Source organism: Pogona vitticeps, chromosome 2, assembly GCF_051106095.1.
Source record: "Pogona vitticeps strain Pit_001003342236 chromosome 2, PviZW2.1, whole genome shotgun sequence".
NCBI lineage: Eukaryota > Metazoa > Chordata > Lepidosauria > Squamata > Agamidae > Pogona > Pogona vitticeps.
The window spans coordinates 39,355,476-39,373,843 of NC_135784.1; the positions used below are offsets into that span (position 1 = coordinate 39,355,476).

Genomic DNA, 18,368 nt, shown 5'->3' on the forward strand with positions numbered 1-18,368 from the left:
TTAGACATGAGCATGAACTGGAAAAACCAGTGATTCGTGATGGTTTATGGCTACCCACGAACCACGAACTTTCATTTTTGAAGGGGCTTGTGCTTCAACTTTTTCATGGGCAAGAAAGGCAGGTTGCAACTTCAGAATTCCATCTCTAAACTGATTGTGTAAACCTGACTTCAAATGGAATCACAGAATAATAGATAATGGGGCTGAAAGGGCTTTATAAGGCCATTGGATCTTGACCCCCCCCCCTTGCTCAGCCATGTTTCAGAAGGTGTGGTTTCTAGTAAACATCTTTTATTGCTTCCCTTGGCATGGCCACTCACAGAAGCAACTCCTGTGAAGACCAGGGGGGATGGGCTGATGTTCTAAGGTAACAATACAATGACAGATAATGCAGCCCCAAACCATTAATGGCTTTATAGATTAGAACCAGCATCTTTAACCTGGCCCGGGACACAGCAGGACACCAATACAGATAAGCTAGAACTGGAAAAGTGTGATCAAACTTGTTCACACCTGACACCAGCCTGGGCACCTCATCTCGCACATGCTGAAATCTCTGGGCCAGACTCAAGAGTAGTCCCACATAGAGAGAACAGTATTGAAGTAATCAATATTAGAGATCGGCAGAGCAAATCTAGCTCTTGGAATTTGAGCCAATTTTTCATTTTTAAGCAAATGTTCTTAAAGTTTACTATAACTGAATAATTATTCTTTCACTTGCTGGCACACACATACAGTATATGTATCAAGGATAATATAATTTACGATCTATGGGTTTTTTGTATTCTCACGCTTAGTCAATTGCATGTAAACTCTCTAAGATTTCACAACTTTCTCACACTACCGCTTACCTCTATATTTTCCTTCTAGATATATAACTGGAAATTAGATTGTGTGGCACAATCTAATGGAACATCTGAGACGCCAACAGCTTATTTTCAAACTAAACAAGCAATTTTTTTCACAGTGGAAAAGTACTGGGAAGAATATTTTCCCTAGTCCTATCAGAGAAATAAGATATGTTTATGTTTTCCTCTGTTCTGAATTCATTTCACCATGACTGTGCATTTTGGCTCACTGGAACTTGATGTTGAGAAAGGAAAACAAATTAAATTATTTGCTTCCTCATAGATTTTGGTCTCCGATACACCTCCTTCCAGCTGCTGCTGAATGACACTCTCTGACCAAACACTGGGAGACTTAATCTTTCATTTTGATGCATCCACCTGCCAGAAATACTTAGTATAAATTAGCCTTATTTCTTAGTAGAGTTCAAAATACAAAGCCTTCCATTACAGAAGTTTTGTACTAGCATCCAAACCTGGTATGGAATGGGAACTCTATACATTTATTAGTAGCAAATAAACAGTAATTTTCTAGCAATTAAGGTATTAAGCAATTAAAGGTATTAAGGGAAAGGAATAAGGCTTTTTTATCTCCCTCTTTGGAGTCCCAGGGCTTCTTTCATACTCTGAATTTTCTCCTTTTTGCCTCCCTGATGCCCTTGCTCCCAAGGTCCTTTTTTTCAAAAAAAGGAAATGATGAAAAGAATGGAGGAATACGCTTAGTATAGGGCAGGTATACAAATCATAAAGAAGGGTGAGGGGAACCTTCCACAACCTTGCACTGTGTATATTTGATAGCATCTGCTTTATAAAACGCCTATCTCTGCTTACTATTAAAAGCCTCTTATTTGCAGAAGCAATCCCAGACCATATGTTATCAACAAATGTTACTAAGCAAATGCAAACAGTCGTTTCCGTTAGGTTTTTCTTTATGAGAATGACATTCGTCACAAAGGGAATAAACCCAATGAAAGTAAACACACACAGCAAGCCTTTGACAACAATACAGCACCCAATCAATTCATATTTAATAAAACAGAGAAATAATCACTTCATTATAGTAATGGCAATTTAGCCATCGGATTTAGGGCAAGCTGGATTTTAGGATGATGTCATTAGTTGCCATAGTGATGTTCAGCATAAGGACATAATTCAGGCCACAGAAATATTATTCGCATTCATGCTAAGCACACAGCTTCTCTGCACAAGGTTTTGTGTCAGCATTCACAAAAGTTGGCTTCAGAAAAGGTGTAACTAGCAAAATCCACCCAGATACTATGAGAATGGCTGGATTCTTTCAAGGTGAACCCACCCACAGAACTCAACATGCTTTATTCCATAGCCCCTGGCTTGTGAAATATTTGAATTACTTTTCAGGTATGATGTACTAAAAGACTGCAAACAGGCATGTTAGAAGTGAATATCATAGATAGGCTGGCCTAGGAGATAGAGACAGTGGAGGAGGGATGAGAGAAAGCAACCATGCAGAAAAATTTCACATCCATCTTCAAACTCAAAGGATGCCAACAATTAGACCAATGTGGCTCCTTTTAAGGAGAAAGGTGGGGTAAACATATTTTAAGTAAATGAGTAATACACATTCACTCACAACTTTATGCCACACAATATTAGGGAATAACTTTTAATATTAATTCTAAATATCTTCTATCTATTAGCACTTCTGTTATATCTTATAGACTCAGTATTCAGCTTTTTGTGCTGTTGACAAGTGCTGGTACCAAATGAGGTAGCTGAATGTCATATACTGCACACTTTTATGTTGTCATTAGAAACCATTAATAAAACGATGCAATGCCTACACCATTCTGACACCTCATTAGATTCTGTTTCCTGAGAGCTCTTCATATAGATCTGTTGGAGGGATAGAGAACCTGTTGCTCTTGAAATGCTGCTGAACTACAGAGAATTGATTAGCCTTAGATCAGTGGTTCCCATTCTTAGGTAATCCAGGTTTTCTTGGACTGCAATTCCTAGAAACCTTCATCCGTAGAATAAAGGAATCACTTCTCTACCTGGATATCCCTGAAAAAAGTCACGATAAGTCAGAACTAACTTGACAGCACATGGTTATTATTATTCTTTTATGTGCTAGCCCTCACAAAAGGCATTGATACCAAAAAGGAACATACAATTCAACCCCACCCACCCCAACAACACTAAATCTGGATTGGACCCAGGTAATCCTAAACTAATGAAACAAGAAACAGCATTTATTTTTTCTATCTTGCAGGTGCAATCCAAACTAGACAAGTTGTTTAGTTTGCACAATTCAGTTGTGAACAGTAAACTTGATATAGTTCTGAGCATGTTCAAGAAATGTACTGACATTACTGATTTCTTAGCATTTTAAGACATATTAACACATGGCTAGAATATTACTTTTTAGTTACATAGGGAAGCAATGTAAATTAAAAATGGACCATAGAAGTTCTCAAATCCTTCCAAATAACCTCCAGAGCTACATTTTATCAACTACATGATGTATTGATGAATAAACATTTTTGTTAGTTATGTTGCTTTGAAACAAAAGCATCATTTGCACTGCCCTTTCTTACTCAAGAAGTAACATGTTCCAGGTAGCATCAGTTGTAGCATGTTACCTAGAAGCTCTGCAATAAGCTAAGAATATAGGAATATGCCTTATCTCACATCAGCTCACTTCGATATTGTCCACACTGACTAGGAGCAGCTCTATAGGATTCTAGAGAGGAGTCCTTCTCAACTCTGCCTAGAGATGCCATGATTGAATATAACTTTTTGCATGCAAAACATACATTCTACTGATGATCTGTTTGACTCAGGACATGGAACTAAACTTTTCTATAATCATGGACATGAGTCTCCTTAAATTATTCGGCAGTCTGGTGGAAAGTGGAATGATCCTTATCGCTACTGAAGGCTTCAACCTGAAAACATGGAGATGAGGAAAGATACAGTCCTTTTTAAGGCTTGATCAAATGGACATTTGTCCTGCTGTTTGTGGCGGGTTCTTTGCTGTACTTATGGCTATTTACTCCCTGTTACAGCTGTTGGAAAACAATTTTATTAACCATATTAATCAGGAAATGTGTTAATAACAGGCACTTAGGACTTGCAGCTTCATCTATCTTACAAAGTTGAAGCTTCTGAGCTATTGAGGAACTGTTGCAGCAGTCTGGAAATTAACAACAGAGATCAATCACTGCAGCAGATGTGTAGTGATTGTATTTTAACTGATTTTGACTATTGGAATTCGCTCTGGTATAGAGCGCATTATTATTATTATTATTATTATTATTATTATTATTATTATTATTATTATTATTATTATTATTATTATTATTATTATTATTATTATTATTATTATTATTATTATTATTATTGTAGTAGTAGTAGTAGTAGTAGTAGTAGTAGTAGTAGTAGTAGTTGTTAAAAAGAAGAACTTGACCAGAGGTTAACCTGAAACCACAAAACGTACTGTCTAAAATGTGTTGCAACTTAGATAAGTTCCAAATTATAACTGGCAATGTGGAAATGAAACAATGTATGTGATGGACACACGTTTTGACCAGGGTATAAAAATCTGTCTGTTCTTGCATGCCATGATCTTTGCCCAGATTGGGTTTGAGGGGCATTTTGCCATTCCATGAACACGGTTTAAAATAAAGTTCTGCCTGTTTTGGAGAACAGCCATGTCTGAGGTTTATTATAATTGATTATGTTAAATATTTTTTTTCCTGACACAGCTAATCCCATCTAGATCCAATCCTTTGGCGTGAGTATCCAGAAATTTTTGTTTGGCCCAGCAGTGCTTGTTTGGTTATCCCCCCCCCCAATTTTCTTTCTGGTAGCTTTACTTTTTTTGTCTTGTGCACTCATCTATATCAGTCCTTTGGGGCCCTCCCTGGACATGAACTAACAGCATCAGTGACATACAAAGTGAGGTAAGATGTGGGGATGAACTCTGTTTTCTTTTGCCTCCCACTAGCTGACACTGGTGATGACAATAACTTCCTTTGAAATAAAAGGGAGCCGTATAGCTAATACAGTCGTGGCCTGCTTAATGATCACCCCGTATAACGATGAATCCGCTTCACGATGATGTTTTTGCGATCGCAACAATGTTTTAATGGTTTTTTTTCACACTGCGATGATTGTTTCCCTGCTTCGAAAACCAATTCTTCACATTACGACGATCAAAACAGCTGATCATTGGGGTTTCAAAATGGCCTCCAGCTGCTCAAAATGGCTCCCCGCTGTTTTTAGGAGGCATTTTTCACTTAACAGGCACCCGAAAATGGCAGCCGTATGGAGGATCTTCTTTGGATGAGCAGGTATTCAGCCCGTTGTAACGCATTGATAGTTTTCCTTTGGCAGCTTCTTCCTTAGCACAACGATCTTTGCAACAGCCCATCAGAAAGGAATAGCAGAGCTCTTGGCAAAAGCAATAGTGTTGACAAAGTTAGCCTGCTTATCTGAGAATGGGCACTACAGTACCTGTTCTTCTCTAGTTCTTCTACTTAGTAACTTCCAGTGACATAGCCATGTTAATCTGTTTAAACATGCAGGCAGAAATGGAAGGCGGGGGGGGGGGGAGAGGAGAAAAAGAACAAAAGAAGGGGGAGGAAGGCAAAATATTGTGCCATCTATTTTGCCTATTCCAATTTCCCCTTGAATTTTGCCTCTATCCAGGGAAATGGATGATCATTGCAAAGCATAGGCACAGGCTGGAATAAATGATAATGCCCAATATCATTCAGGGATCACCAACCAAAACATTCTGTCAAAAATAAACTTGAACTTCAAAAGGTCACTGAAACTATCCCTGTCATGGTCATGGGCAGCAGTCATGAGACTGGTTTATGTGACAGCAATTTCATATAAATAATCTGCATATACAATTGCTGTATGAAAAGCGAAGTCCTCTGGGACTCGATAAGAGTGAGAGACAGAGGGAATAAAAGGAGCTACAGGAGAACCATGACTGTCAAAAAATCAGACTTCCAAATGGGACTTCCATAGCACACACCTTGCCTCAGGGTTATAGGGGTGGGGGAAGTTAATGTAGTGCCCATCCTAGTTTGTTAGATAATACTTGCTTTAGGCCTCATTTGTGCTTCATTTTGCTATGTTTATATCTGCCTGCTCCCATGTTCTCACATCAATTAACTGTATGTCTTATTTTGAAAGAGTGTCTGGAGAAGTTGAAAGAACTGTGACCTTTTAAAGTGATGTCTTAAGTGTCTTCGCATATAACTCACTTCCAGTGTCACTGTTCACTGAACTGTTGCTGCACATAAGAGCACAAGAGAGGAGAGAAGAGAAATCTCTACATTGAGAGCAGTCTGCTGTGAATCACATCATGCTGCTTTTAACCCGTTAAGTAAAGGTAAAGGTTCCCCTTGACATTTTTTATTCCAGTCGTGTCCGACTCTAGGGGGCGGTGCTCACCCTGTTTTTCAAGCCGTAGAGCCAGCGCTTGTCCTAAGACAGTTTTCGTTGTCACGTGGCCAGTGTGACTAGGGAACGCTGTTAGATGGTACTAATAAGCTTCAGATATTGTTCTATGGGCTCTTCACCTTAGGCTAATACACCCTTAAACTAGCTGTGGACTCTTGTGAATTTCTTAACAATCACATTTGCTGCATGAACGCTTCATAGACTGCTAAAAATTTTTTTACAGCAACAGTGATCATATGAAATTTACTAGAAGTTACAGAAAAATATAATTCTTGTATTTCAGGATTCGATAAATATCTAGCCATTGCTCCAATACTCCTGAAGAACACCTTTGGTGAAAATGCACTGGGCACTCTCAAAATGAAATGTCTAACTTTACACATTACCTGTCTCTTTCTTTTTTAAAATTTTTTGTTCTAATCACAAGCTAAATATGAATCAGTGAAGTGTTGTGGGTACAAATCAGACTACAGTAATATGACTTTTAAGCTACTGTAACAGAACTACTTTTTTCCAAATAGGAAGCAATTATGCCACTTTAATCTGCACTAGTTAGATAACACAGCACTGTCCAGTTCTGGAGTTCTGGATGCCACACTTAAGAATACATATGGGCAAAGTGGAATGTTTACAGGAAAAGCAAGAAGAATGGTCAACAGTGTGGACACAATGACAAAAGTTTGACAGAAGAGAACTTCTGAGGAAGGGATGACAGGACTCAAGGAGCTACTATAGAGCAGTCGTTCCCACACTGGAGTCCCCAGATGTCCTTGCATTCAAGTTCCCAGAAGCCTTCACCACTTGCTGTGTTGACCAGGATTTCTGGGAGTTGCAGACTGAGAACACTTGGGTACTGAAGTCTGAGAACCACTGCTATAGAGAAGTAGACAAAACTTTGTTCTCCATTGCTGCAGAGTGGACGACTGGCTCTACAAATTGTTTAAGTTATGGGAGGTTTCATTTCAGCTGAACCAGCCTTGAAGGACAGATGGCCAAGGAAAGCAATGCATCAAAGGGATAGTGGTTTACACCTTACTGAAGACCTTCAGGCAAAGTTTGGAGAGCCAAATGCTGAAGTCTAACTACGGCTAACTTGCCTGCCTTGGGCACAGTATTTTATATACTGTGGGAAGAAGCAGGAGGGAAGAAGGCAAAGACTGTAGTAGAATATTCTAGAGAAGATTTTCTGAAAAACGAAACAGTCATTCATAATTAAATCAATAAAGCCATAAACCTGTGCATATTAAACTTATATCTGATATACATTGTCTGCTGGAAAATCTGTCACTATATAAAGAAGTGACACAGTCTACATTAAGAAGTCTGTCAGCTGATGTTAAATCAACAACAAGGAGACAGTGGAGAAATACTAACGATAAGCAAGTAGTATTGAAGACAGGGAAACACAATTGTTTCTAAACTGTGTTGGGGAAAACTCTAGGCTTCTTGGAGGGTTATCAGTGTGACCTCAGTAGAAACATTCTCTGAATGACAGCTTATCCACCACCGCTAGTCATTCCATGCAGAATCTATACTTCAGTCATGCATGGTTGCTAGTGGTGGTGAGTCAGAAGGAAAGATAAAGTTCATTACGTGGTTTATTTCTTTTTGGCTGAATGGAAGGTGGCAATATCTCTAAATATTTGGAGGAGCATTAGTTGAATCAGCTTTTCCAGAGATCTAAAGCAGACCAAGTGAAAGTGAAGTATTCATTGTTCCCTGTAAATTCAAAGATAAAGATGTTGAGAATCATTACAGAATTTACAGTTCAGGTACGCACATATATATATGTCTACTCAGAAGTAAATACTACTGAGTTCCAGATATGTGTGTACAGGATTGCAGCCTTAAGTTTCTGTTGGAAAGATGGTGGTCTAATATTAAGAGCAAACCTGACTTGGAAAGGCCCTTTCTCCAGTGAGATTTCTTAGCAGGAGGTTTTGTTTTGTTCTGTCGCATAAACCAGGAAGATAAATCTTAGTTATTTGGCTTCAACCTGACACAGCATTCCTTCATGGAGCTTTTGTAATCAAAAGGCTAACTCAGTTCTGGTGTTGGAGAACCCTTTTGATTTTATTTAGTATATGGAACCTTTCACATACGGAACTACTCAGATTAGAGACGGGTATGAAACTTGGTCTGGACGTTCATGCTGGTTTATACACTCAACAAGGTGCCACACATTATATTTCTCCTGCCTCCCTGGCCAATGACCAGTCAGAATGTGTGCTCCTCTCCTCTCCCTCTTTGTATGTTTGACCAGTCCCCGTTGGGAGCATGGGTTTGCCTGTCCTACCTCCTTTTATGAGTGGGCAATCAGCCAAAGAGCCTGCGGTCCTGCTGGACACGGGTCAAACAACCAAAGAAGAGGAGGAGAGGAACACATGCTGACTGGTGAGTGGGTCACTGGCCGGGAAGGCAGGGGAACCCCCTCCTGCGATACTGTGTGTACAAACTGGCACAAACTTCTGAACTGTCAAATTTGTAATAGTCACACAACCCAAATCTCAAACACAAAATATAATTAGCTAATCATAATCAAAGGGCTTATGCTTGCTGCTAGATGCTTCACGAGAGCTGATCAGACATGGGAGGAGGTCCTTTTCCAGAAGGCTTTTGAAACATCTATTAAATTGGAAATAAACATAAGATAATTTTTAAAAATTCTTAATTAAACAGGTCATTAAGGCCAGCAGAGAACTTATCCTCTAATGAATAGGACTTTAAAATTGTTTAAATGAGCCCTATATATGCAACAAGAATAGGGTAGAATGGTTCTGAGCTTATAGCATAAATTGAACTACTTACACATGGGGGAGGAGTTGCCATTTTAATGCTTCTTTGTGAAGTAATACTCCCCAACATATATAGAAAACCTGATTGTACTCTGATTGCATTCAAGTTATACCATCTGAAGGGCTATACCACAGCAACAAAGATAGTGACTAGAGCTCATATTAATGAAGTCATCACATTCACACCAACTGGTGATGCTTTCCTGAACTGTGGGAAATATTCTTCATCAGGGTACAGGAGAGGAGTTACCAGAGTAGCTGGTTTCCTACTATGAGCAGTAGAGATAGGCACAGATCAGAAAAATGGTGATTCATTTTGAGTCATGATTCATCAAGATCGATGAATCATGAATTACAGATTTACAATTTGTTTTCTGATCAGTCAACAAATTGATTTGTCAATTTACTTTTTACTTTAAAACCCTACAAAATGCCTCCCCCAGCACCTAGAGACACCAAAATACTAGAGAAGCTTCCTGTGACTCTCCTCTACAAGCCCTGCATGATTGATGAAGATTGGGCTTTGGATGTCTGAGTTATGCACTCACACGGAGGGTCCCCATGGGAAAGTTCTCCCCAGGCACATAGGGACACCCCTAGATCTCCTCTGCAATCCCTACAACATGTTATACATGCACAAAGCAGGCTCCCCCAGGAAAGTGTCCTTTAGAAGCTGGCTTGGGGAAACCCAATCTTGACCAAACTTGGAGGGATTGTAGAAGAGAGATAGGGGAAACTTCTCTGTGATTTTGGTGTCTCTAGGTACTTTGGGGGAAATTAGCTGGGGAACTGTCTTTGGGAGCATGTAACTCATGAAATCCAATATTCACCAATCTTGGAGGGTTGTAAAGGAGAGTCAGGGGAAGCTTCCCTGCAATTTTGGAGTCTCTGTGTGCTCTGGGGGCTGTTTTATAGCCAAACAAATAAATAAGTCAGAAATCACTAATAATTCATTGAGCTGTGATTCATTGGGGTCATTGATTCATACAAATATAAATTGATAAATTAGTGATTTTTGAACAAATTTGATGATTCGTTTTTTTATTTCATGCCTATCTGAGCAGCTTGCTGTATTTGCAGACAAAAGTAGCCAGGCTTGTCTTAATGCAGACACAGTTCTGGATGACCTTTCGCAAGTACTTGTCCCATGATCTGGGATTTGTTTCAGCTTGTAGATCCCAAACATGGAGATGGAGGGAAGAAATAGAAAGAGTTACCATTTGTTCACTTGGCTCTTTCCCTTCCAGGCTGATTAAATTTGCAAATGTGATGCAATGGTGAAGAGGTGTGTGATTAATGTTGCTTTATGGGAAGGAGTTCTTGTCTTCTCTTTGTAGTAGGCACTAATAAGGTGAAAGAAATCTGCCTTCGATTCAGAAGTCTGGAATAGTTATAGGCCTCCATCAAACCTTCCTTTCTTGGGTAAGGCAACAAGGAGCCTTGTTGGCATAACTTTAGTCCACTTCTTCAGATGTAATTAAACACAGACTATGGGCTACAAAAGCTTATTTAAAGGGAACTTTTTAATCTTTTAAGTGCTGCAAGACTCCTTGTTGTTTTTACCACAATAGAAAATTGTGGAAAATTCTTGGCACCACTTAGGAGGTGGCAACACTGCAACACTCAGCTACTTCTGGGTGACACTAATTATCCAGATTGATTTCAGGCTTTTGCCCAGTGTATGGGTCTGAGACTGCTATTAGTTGCCTTGGTGGATGACCCATGCCAAAAGCGGCAGAACATAGCCCTGTTAGTTCTCCTGGAGGCTTTTGATACTATCTACTCAACTTTTATTTGAAGCTACTGGGAGAAGTCATTGGGCATTTTGGACTGAGATGATAATGTCCAGCTATATTGTTCCTTGCCATATAACACCAAGGAAGCAGTCAATACCTATGCAATTGGCCTGGGTTGGTTCAGCTTCACTGAGTGAGGTTGAAGAAGCTGAAATGAAACTGTGATGAGAAAGTCAGCAGAATGCCTGCCTCACAGGCTTCAACCTGTTCTGGAAGGGATTGTGTCTCTTCTGCAAGTTCAAGTTCATAGCACTGCTTGATTCTGCACTGTCTCTGGGCTCCCAAGTCATGACAAGTGCTTCTGCACAATTCCAGTTAACTGCCTGCCTAATTTTTATAGTATTTAATATTGCTGTGAATTAAATGAAAAAAGGGAAAAATCAAAAGTGTTTAGCTTATTAAGAGAATTAATGAACTATAGCAATGTGCCAATGGTATCAGAAGAAACAGCCCTTGAAATCTCTTCAACATTTTGAGTTTATAAACCCATGATCTAAAAAAGCAAACAAACAAACAAAAAGCCCACCCAACAACAATTCCAACCAAACCCATCCTCCTTTAAAAAGTCCCAATCTTTTTAAGGGAGATAATTTTTTTAAAGAGTACACAATCATCAGACTATGGATTTGGGTGTAGAAGGTGTGATGGAATGCATTGGAAAATAATGGAACGTGCCAGATTTTACATACCAGGAAATCAGTGCTACTTGGAAGGCCTCATCTTAACCCAGGAAATTCACTATATCCAACTGATTCACTAACATGGAAGAGATCTCTGTGGAATTTTAGAATCAACACCCAAATCCAAAAGATCAGTCTTTGACCTGTAAAATGGGATTTTGAAGAATTCACACCACCTTCCCCACTCCCCAAATTGTTTACATAACACAGCCAAATCTTTGTCTTCTGGTATACACCTGTGTATTTCATATTTTTCCATGTAGCACTAGGGATTTCTGCAAAAGATTCAAAGTACTGCAAGAATGCAGATGGGTTGACATCAAAGGTTTCAAACAGAATGAGGGCGAAACTATTCCAGGAATATATAATGCTACTTGAAGTCAGCATGAGAGCAATGACAATTTTCTGCTTGCTGCATGATGAATAATTATTAAAATATCTTGTATTTTTCAGATAAGGATTTTGAATTGCCAGAACCTTCATATTGAACACATATTTCACATTTTTGCAGATCTCGGCATAACAACATTATAAAGCAAATCGAGATGTTATGGACCAGTTCTGCTTACAAACTTGTCTAGACAACATGCACTCTTGATCAAAAGTTTCAAGAACAATTAGGATTTAGCCCACGGATTTGAATTGTGCTTTGAAATCTTCTCTCTGCATCTAGTATAGAGGAGCAGATTGATTGCAAAATCTGATATTGAACTAGAATACCTGAGTTAGAAGATAAGGCTGATTAATATTTGTGACATATATGTACAGCCTTGTAGATTTAGAAAGCAGCTGGTTGGGAACCAGATGATTATTTTATACATACTGGCATGGGCAGCTCAGGAACTTGGACAGGGGACTGATTGCCCCCATCTTGGGGAGGGTTTCTCCCTGTCCCAGTGACAAATTGTCTCTGCACACCTGTGGGGGTAATTTGTTTCTGGAACATTCAGAAGCAGGGTGTAGAAAGGGCTCACATATCTAGCATGTGAGGTGAAAAAAAAACCCAGAAAAAAGCTTTACTCAGCCAGTTACAGAATTCATGTTAATGTCACGAACCTTGTGGCACAGTGGTTAAAATTGCTCTACTGCAGCCCAACTATTCTCACGACCTTCAGTCTCAGGTAGCCGGCTCAAGGTTGACTCACCCTTCTATCCTTCCAAGGTCGGTAAAATGAGTACTCAGCTCGCTGGGGGGGGGGGGGGAATGTGTAGCCTGCATAATTAACTTGTAAACCGCCCAGAGAGTGCTTGAAGTGCTATGGGGCGGTATATAAGCAGCATGCTTTTTGCTTTGCTTTGTCATTTATTTCACACAATGATTTCTGAAGTAAAACAATACACCAGGTTCCCATAATTCTCTCAAATTCACAGTCCCTACCCCCCCTTTTTAAAAAAACCATTAAAAACAAATACATCCTAACTTGACCAAACAGAATGGAAGTTTAACAATGAGATTTACTGGCAAATAGCAGCACTTGCTGATTTTTAAACTTCCAAGCACAACTGCTTTTAGTGTATGATCTCAAATTGAAGGGAGAAGATGATCTATTGAACAATTACTGTTTTATTTTATCTCACCTGAGACAAAACATTTTTAAGAAGTCAGTTGTCCTTAACTAGAGCTTGGAACAGTAACTCATGAACTATAATTCCCAGAATCCATGCTGCTTGATGGATTGTGGGACGAAAAGTAGTCCAAAACCTTAACATTTACGAACTCTGCTGCTTCTCACACCTCTAGTCTCAATGACCATGTGACATTTTCCCGGTATAGGGACAAAGGAGTGGTTCCTACACATGCAAAATGTAGCCTGAAACACCTTTAAAAGTTCTGGCAAGACGGTGAAAGAAAGAGCAGTGTGTTGCCATAATTAGGAGTTTTTAGGTCATACTGTTAAAAAAAAGTGTTCTTTCACATAACAGAATATAAAAATCAGCAGGAATCTGTGCAACCTTTGAGTCATTGGCTTTCATTTCAGCTAAGCAATTCAGCATACGCTTAATTTTAAGTACTTATGATGTGTCTTACATACTTCAACAAGACTAAAGAATGCACTATAAGCCTTTGCTGACTCATGGCTTAAGAGCTGTCAATTCTCAGCTGAGTGATGATTTCCTATGGTGAAGTATTTTCCTTATGTTTAAAGGAGATGATTAACTATACACATTTTTCCTTCTTGTGGAAGTCAAGTCAGAAACGTGGTGGAAGTGACAGAAAGAGAAACTTACGTTGGTTTTGACGCTTCAGCCTGATCTGTCTGGAGTTTTTCTCCTCCTTCTACTTCCATAGTGCAGTATACAATGCGGTTGGGCGCTAATGATTTAAGACCTTGGACTTCCATGATGACAACCTGTGAAGAAAGCAGAAAAAAAAATCCTTAGATAAAGTTCTCTGTTCAGCAGTGAGTTCTGGAAACAAGAATAAATGATAACTCTTCTGAGAAACCACTAGCCAGTTGGGGCACACATCTGAGATTCTAGTGCATTGCATGTAGAATATATAGATAACCTTCAAGTTCAATATAACTATTTTGTGACTGTTGATGAATCAATCTTTGCTGGTCCCAGATAGATCATCTAGACCTGGATCCTATTCTGCTGATATAACTGCTTATGTTAATATAATCAGGCACACTAACTCCCAGAAAATTTTCAGATGATGTGCAGGGCTTCTGCAGGGAAGGAAGAGGAATAAAGCCCCACGCTACTAGTGGAGATTTGCTAGCAGATAAAAAAACCCCTATAGATCTGCCAGCGTATCAACAGGCATCTTTACTTAACAGCTCAAGAATCAATTGATATAGCCATGGCTAGTTGAAAATCCAATCCAATTTTTGTCTTTCGACCATGCACAGGAAGACGTGTAAAACAGCTGCTGCAATGACAGGTCAACATGACTGAACTTGAGGCAAGCTGGACCTTATTGGCTTGTGACAGGCAGGCAGGAAGTGTTTGTATGAATTTTAAACAGTTCATTGAGGCCCCGTGTGTAATGTGAACTGTTTCAAGTTCTATGGTGTAATACCTTTGCACTGTATCATCTGCATAGTCTCACTCCTGGGTATTTAGATATGCAATAGAAATGAAATTGTACACAGAGAAAATCACTTTTCAGTGTCTTGAATTTCCAGTGTTTGCTCTTTTTCAAGTATTGACTGAACTCCATACATAGAGTTTTCTTTACCATTAAATGGTAAAGAACAGTGAGTTAAGTATATAGCTGCAGAATCAGAATATGGTAGCTCAATTTCCTTCCGGAAAAACCAGCTTGTGTAGCCCTGGGCAAAGCTGAACAAGGGCACCCCCAGAAGAAGGGGATAGCAGACCACAATTCTAGCTCCTGTTCTCTAAAGATGCCGGCCACAGAGACTGGCGAAACATTAGGAAGAAAAATCTCCAGAACATGGCTAAACAGCCCGAAAAATCCACAACCATAGAATCCAGAAGCCTGATAGTTCATCCCCTCTTGTTGTACAATAAAGAACATATATAAATTATTAAATCAAAATTAATTGTACTTTTATAGATTTAAAAATTGTATGTGTGAAGATAAATTGTATTTATTCCAAACAAGTGCTCTCTGCAATTTTCTTAGGTTTTTTTTTTTAAAAAATACTTTGAAATCAAAGCTTCCAGCAAAATGCAGGTGACATGTCTAATTAGCATTAATCAAATTCAAAGCACACTGTGAAGACGATTGAACAACTCAGACACTGTAGCCAAAAAAAGAGACAGTCCCAGTGAAACAACTCTTAATGAATATTACATTATGCTTTCCTAAAGACCTATTTTTGACCAAACAACTCAATGTTCTCTGCAATATGCAAAAAAAATATGCTTTGTCATTGAATGAAATGAAGCAGAAAGGAAATAAGGACAGAGTCAAATATATGGCCTTTTCACAGCTGGTGGATGGCCCCATTTCTATGAAACCATATTTTATAAAACAGAGGTTTTCCCCATGCCTCTTCGAGAACATTCAAAGAGAGGTGATTATATGGACGGTCTTCCCAAGTCATGAGAAATATAAGTGTGGGAAGTACTGACTTCAGGGAGGTTCCACTCATATAAAACCATCTCTTCTTATGACATTTCCATGGTAGAATGAAAAGGAGCTACAGCAACAACGCACCCACATTGTCTAGGTAAGGCTTGACTTAAGCTTACATGTCAATAAGACCCACTAAAGGAATGAAAGCAAAACTTCATCTCATATTAGCAGACTGCTGTCAAGTCGTGGCATCACTATTTTGGTGCTGACGTCTAAAGCTCTCCACAGTTTGGGGCCATGCTACTTGCCGGACTGTCTCTCTCCCTAGTGTTATTTGTCTAACTCACCAGATCCTCTCAGGCTATGCTCCTCTCGGTAGCCACTCTAAAGGAGGCCTGAAAGCCATCAACCAGAGGTCCGGACTTCTTTGCACTGGCACCTACATTGTGGAACTAGCTCCTGGTGGAGCTACACCTGCCCCCCTTCCTCTTAAAATTTAGAAGGCACCTTAGATTGCTGCTTTTCAGAGAGACTTCCACAGTGACCCTGTTTGATTTTATGTCTGCTGTCCCATGGAAAAATTTCCTTTGGTGCCACTTGTTTTTAACTTGCTAATGATTTTAATTTTATTATCTATGTATAGTCTACTATTCTACGTTTTTATTTATTGTTGTAAACTGCCCAGAACAGTGCATTGCACTAACAGGGCAGCATATAAATCAAATAAATGAATGATTATTTATTTATTTCCTTGCTATGTTTCTCATAACATCTGTTTCTGCAAACTCCGTGTCCTGACTAAAAGTGTGGATCATCACTTATTTCATTCTTGCAGACAAGAACAATTTTTTTTCTCCAAAAGCTTCCCCCCACCCCACCTGCCACAATTCTAGACATTTTTGTGCATTTGTGGTATTTTGGTACTTCTTCCAAAACAAAATACAACAAAACAAAACAAAACAAAGCCCCACTACTTTGGGTTGTGCAAAATATAACTTAATATAAAATGATGCTCATTTAGGAGCCCTTTTTTGGCAGGGCAGGGAGATGTCTTGACATAATGACAGGATGAGAAAACGTTTAGGTTTTCACAACTTCTTAGTTCTAGCCTCATAAAGACATGTATATCTCCAGCCTTGCTCATGCCACTGACTACTAATACGAAACGGCAATATTTCTCCAGCTGTATTGCTTCCTCAGAATGTTATCCAAAAGAGCTGTTTTGGGTGGTCCGGGATCTTCTTCAACCAGGAAATCTGGTGGAGGTCCTGGACTGCTCATCAGCTCGCTGTGATGAGTTTGCCATTCATTTTGAGGGAAAAATCACTCAGATTCTCAGTGGGTTGGACTCCACCATTACTGCAGAATAAGAGGATGTGTCCAGTGTGCCATCCTTAGGTCAAGTATTAATGGATGAGTTTCAGTTGTTTATCTCATTTCCTCATTTTTCACCAATCCAGGTGAGGCGGTTTCTGTGCTGAACTCATGTCTTGGCCTGATAATGGACTGGATGAAGGTTAATAAACTGAAACTCAATCCAGACAAGACGGAAGTGCTGTTAGTGGGTGCTTTGCCAGACAGGCTGGAGGGCTATTTCCATGCCCTGAATGGGGTTGCACTCCCCCTAAGGGACAGGGTCCACAGCTTGGGGGTGCTCCTGGACCCCAATCTAACTCAGGAAGCCCAAGTGGACTTGGTGGCCAGGGGTGCCTTCCTTCAGCTGTGGAAATTATACCAGCTACAGCCCTACCTGGACGAGCAGACTATCATGACAGTTAGACATGAACTGGCAACATCTTGTATAGATTACTGCAATGCGCTCTATGTGGGGCTGCCTTTGAAGATTGTCTGGTGACTTCAACTGGACCACTTCAACTGCATGGCTGGTGAGTGGTGGGGCCGCTAGGGGACACATCAAGCCAATTCTGTTTAAATTGTATTGGCTACCAGTTGCTGTCCGGGCCCAATTCAAAGTGCTTGTTTTGATATATAAAGCCCTAAATGTCTTGGGCCCTGGATACCTGAAGGACCGCCTCCTTCCATATGAACCTACCAAGCAGTTAAGATCTAGCCAGGGGCCCCTTTTGAAAGAGCTATCCCTGAAGGAGGTAAGAGGGATGGCTTGTAGGCAAAGGGCATTTTCAGCAGCTGCCCCCAGACTATGGAATGCCCTCCTGACTGAGATTCATCTGGCGCTGATGCTGATGACATTTTGGCACCGGGTCAAAACCTTCCTGTTCCAGAAGGCTTTTAATTAAAACAATATCAACTGTGCGTCCTAATAGCAATTTTTAGAGCATATATTTTAATTGTATTTTAGTTATTTTATCTTTTTATTGTATTTTAATTGTTGTAAGCCACCCAGAGACCTTTGGGTAATGTGGGCAGCATATAAATAAATAAATAAATAAATAAATAAATAAATAAATAAATAAATAAATAAATAAATAAATAAATAAATAAATAAATAAATGAATGAATGAATGAATGAATGAATGAATGAATGAATGAATGAATGAATGAATGAATGAATGAATGAATGAATGAATACTACTGGCGGAGATGAAAATAAGGATATATAGAGTTGACATTAAGAAGTGAGGGATGTTAGCCTATGGAAGTAGTTTCTGGGGGAAAAAACCCTTCAAAGTCCCCTTGTGTTCTCTTGGATTGTTTGGGAGTGAGACAATTTTGCCATGTTTTGAAGGTCTCCAGAACCTTATACCCTTGTTGGAAAAACCGTCGGCTTGGGTACAAGCTAGAGATTGGGATATCCGTATTCATATAGGAATACAAATATC

The 18,368-nt window shown here is 39.5% G+C and overlaps 1 protein-coding gene across 35 annotated transcripts in view; it reads right to left on the reverse strand.

Annotated features, from left to right (window-relative positions):
* The window catches only part of CADPS (calcium dependent secretion activator), a 400,801-nt gene that overhangs the window by 211,379 nt on the left and 171,054 nt on the right, over nucleotides 1–18,368 (reverse strand). For all 35 annotated transcript variants that reach the window (XM_072989350.2, XM_072989349.2, XM_072989351.2 and 32 more), the window contains exon 6: nucleotides 13,806–13,927. In XM_072989350.2, coding sequence (XP_072845451.2) covers nucleotides 13,806–13,927 — 122 coding nt within the window. The remainder of the gene's footprint in view (nucleotides 1–13,805; nucleotides 13,928–18,368) is intronic.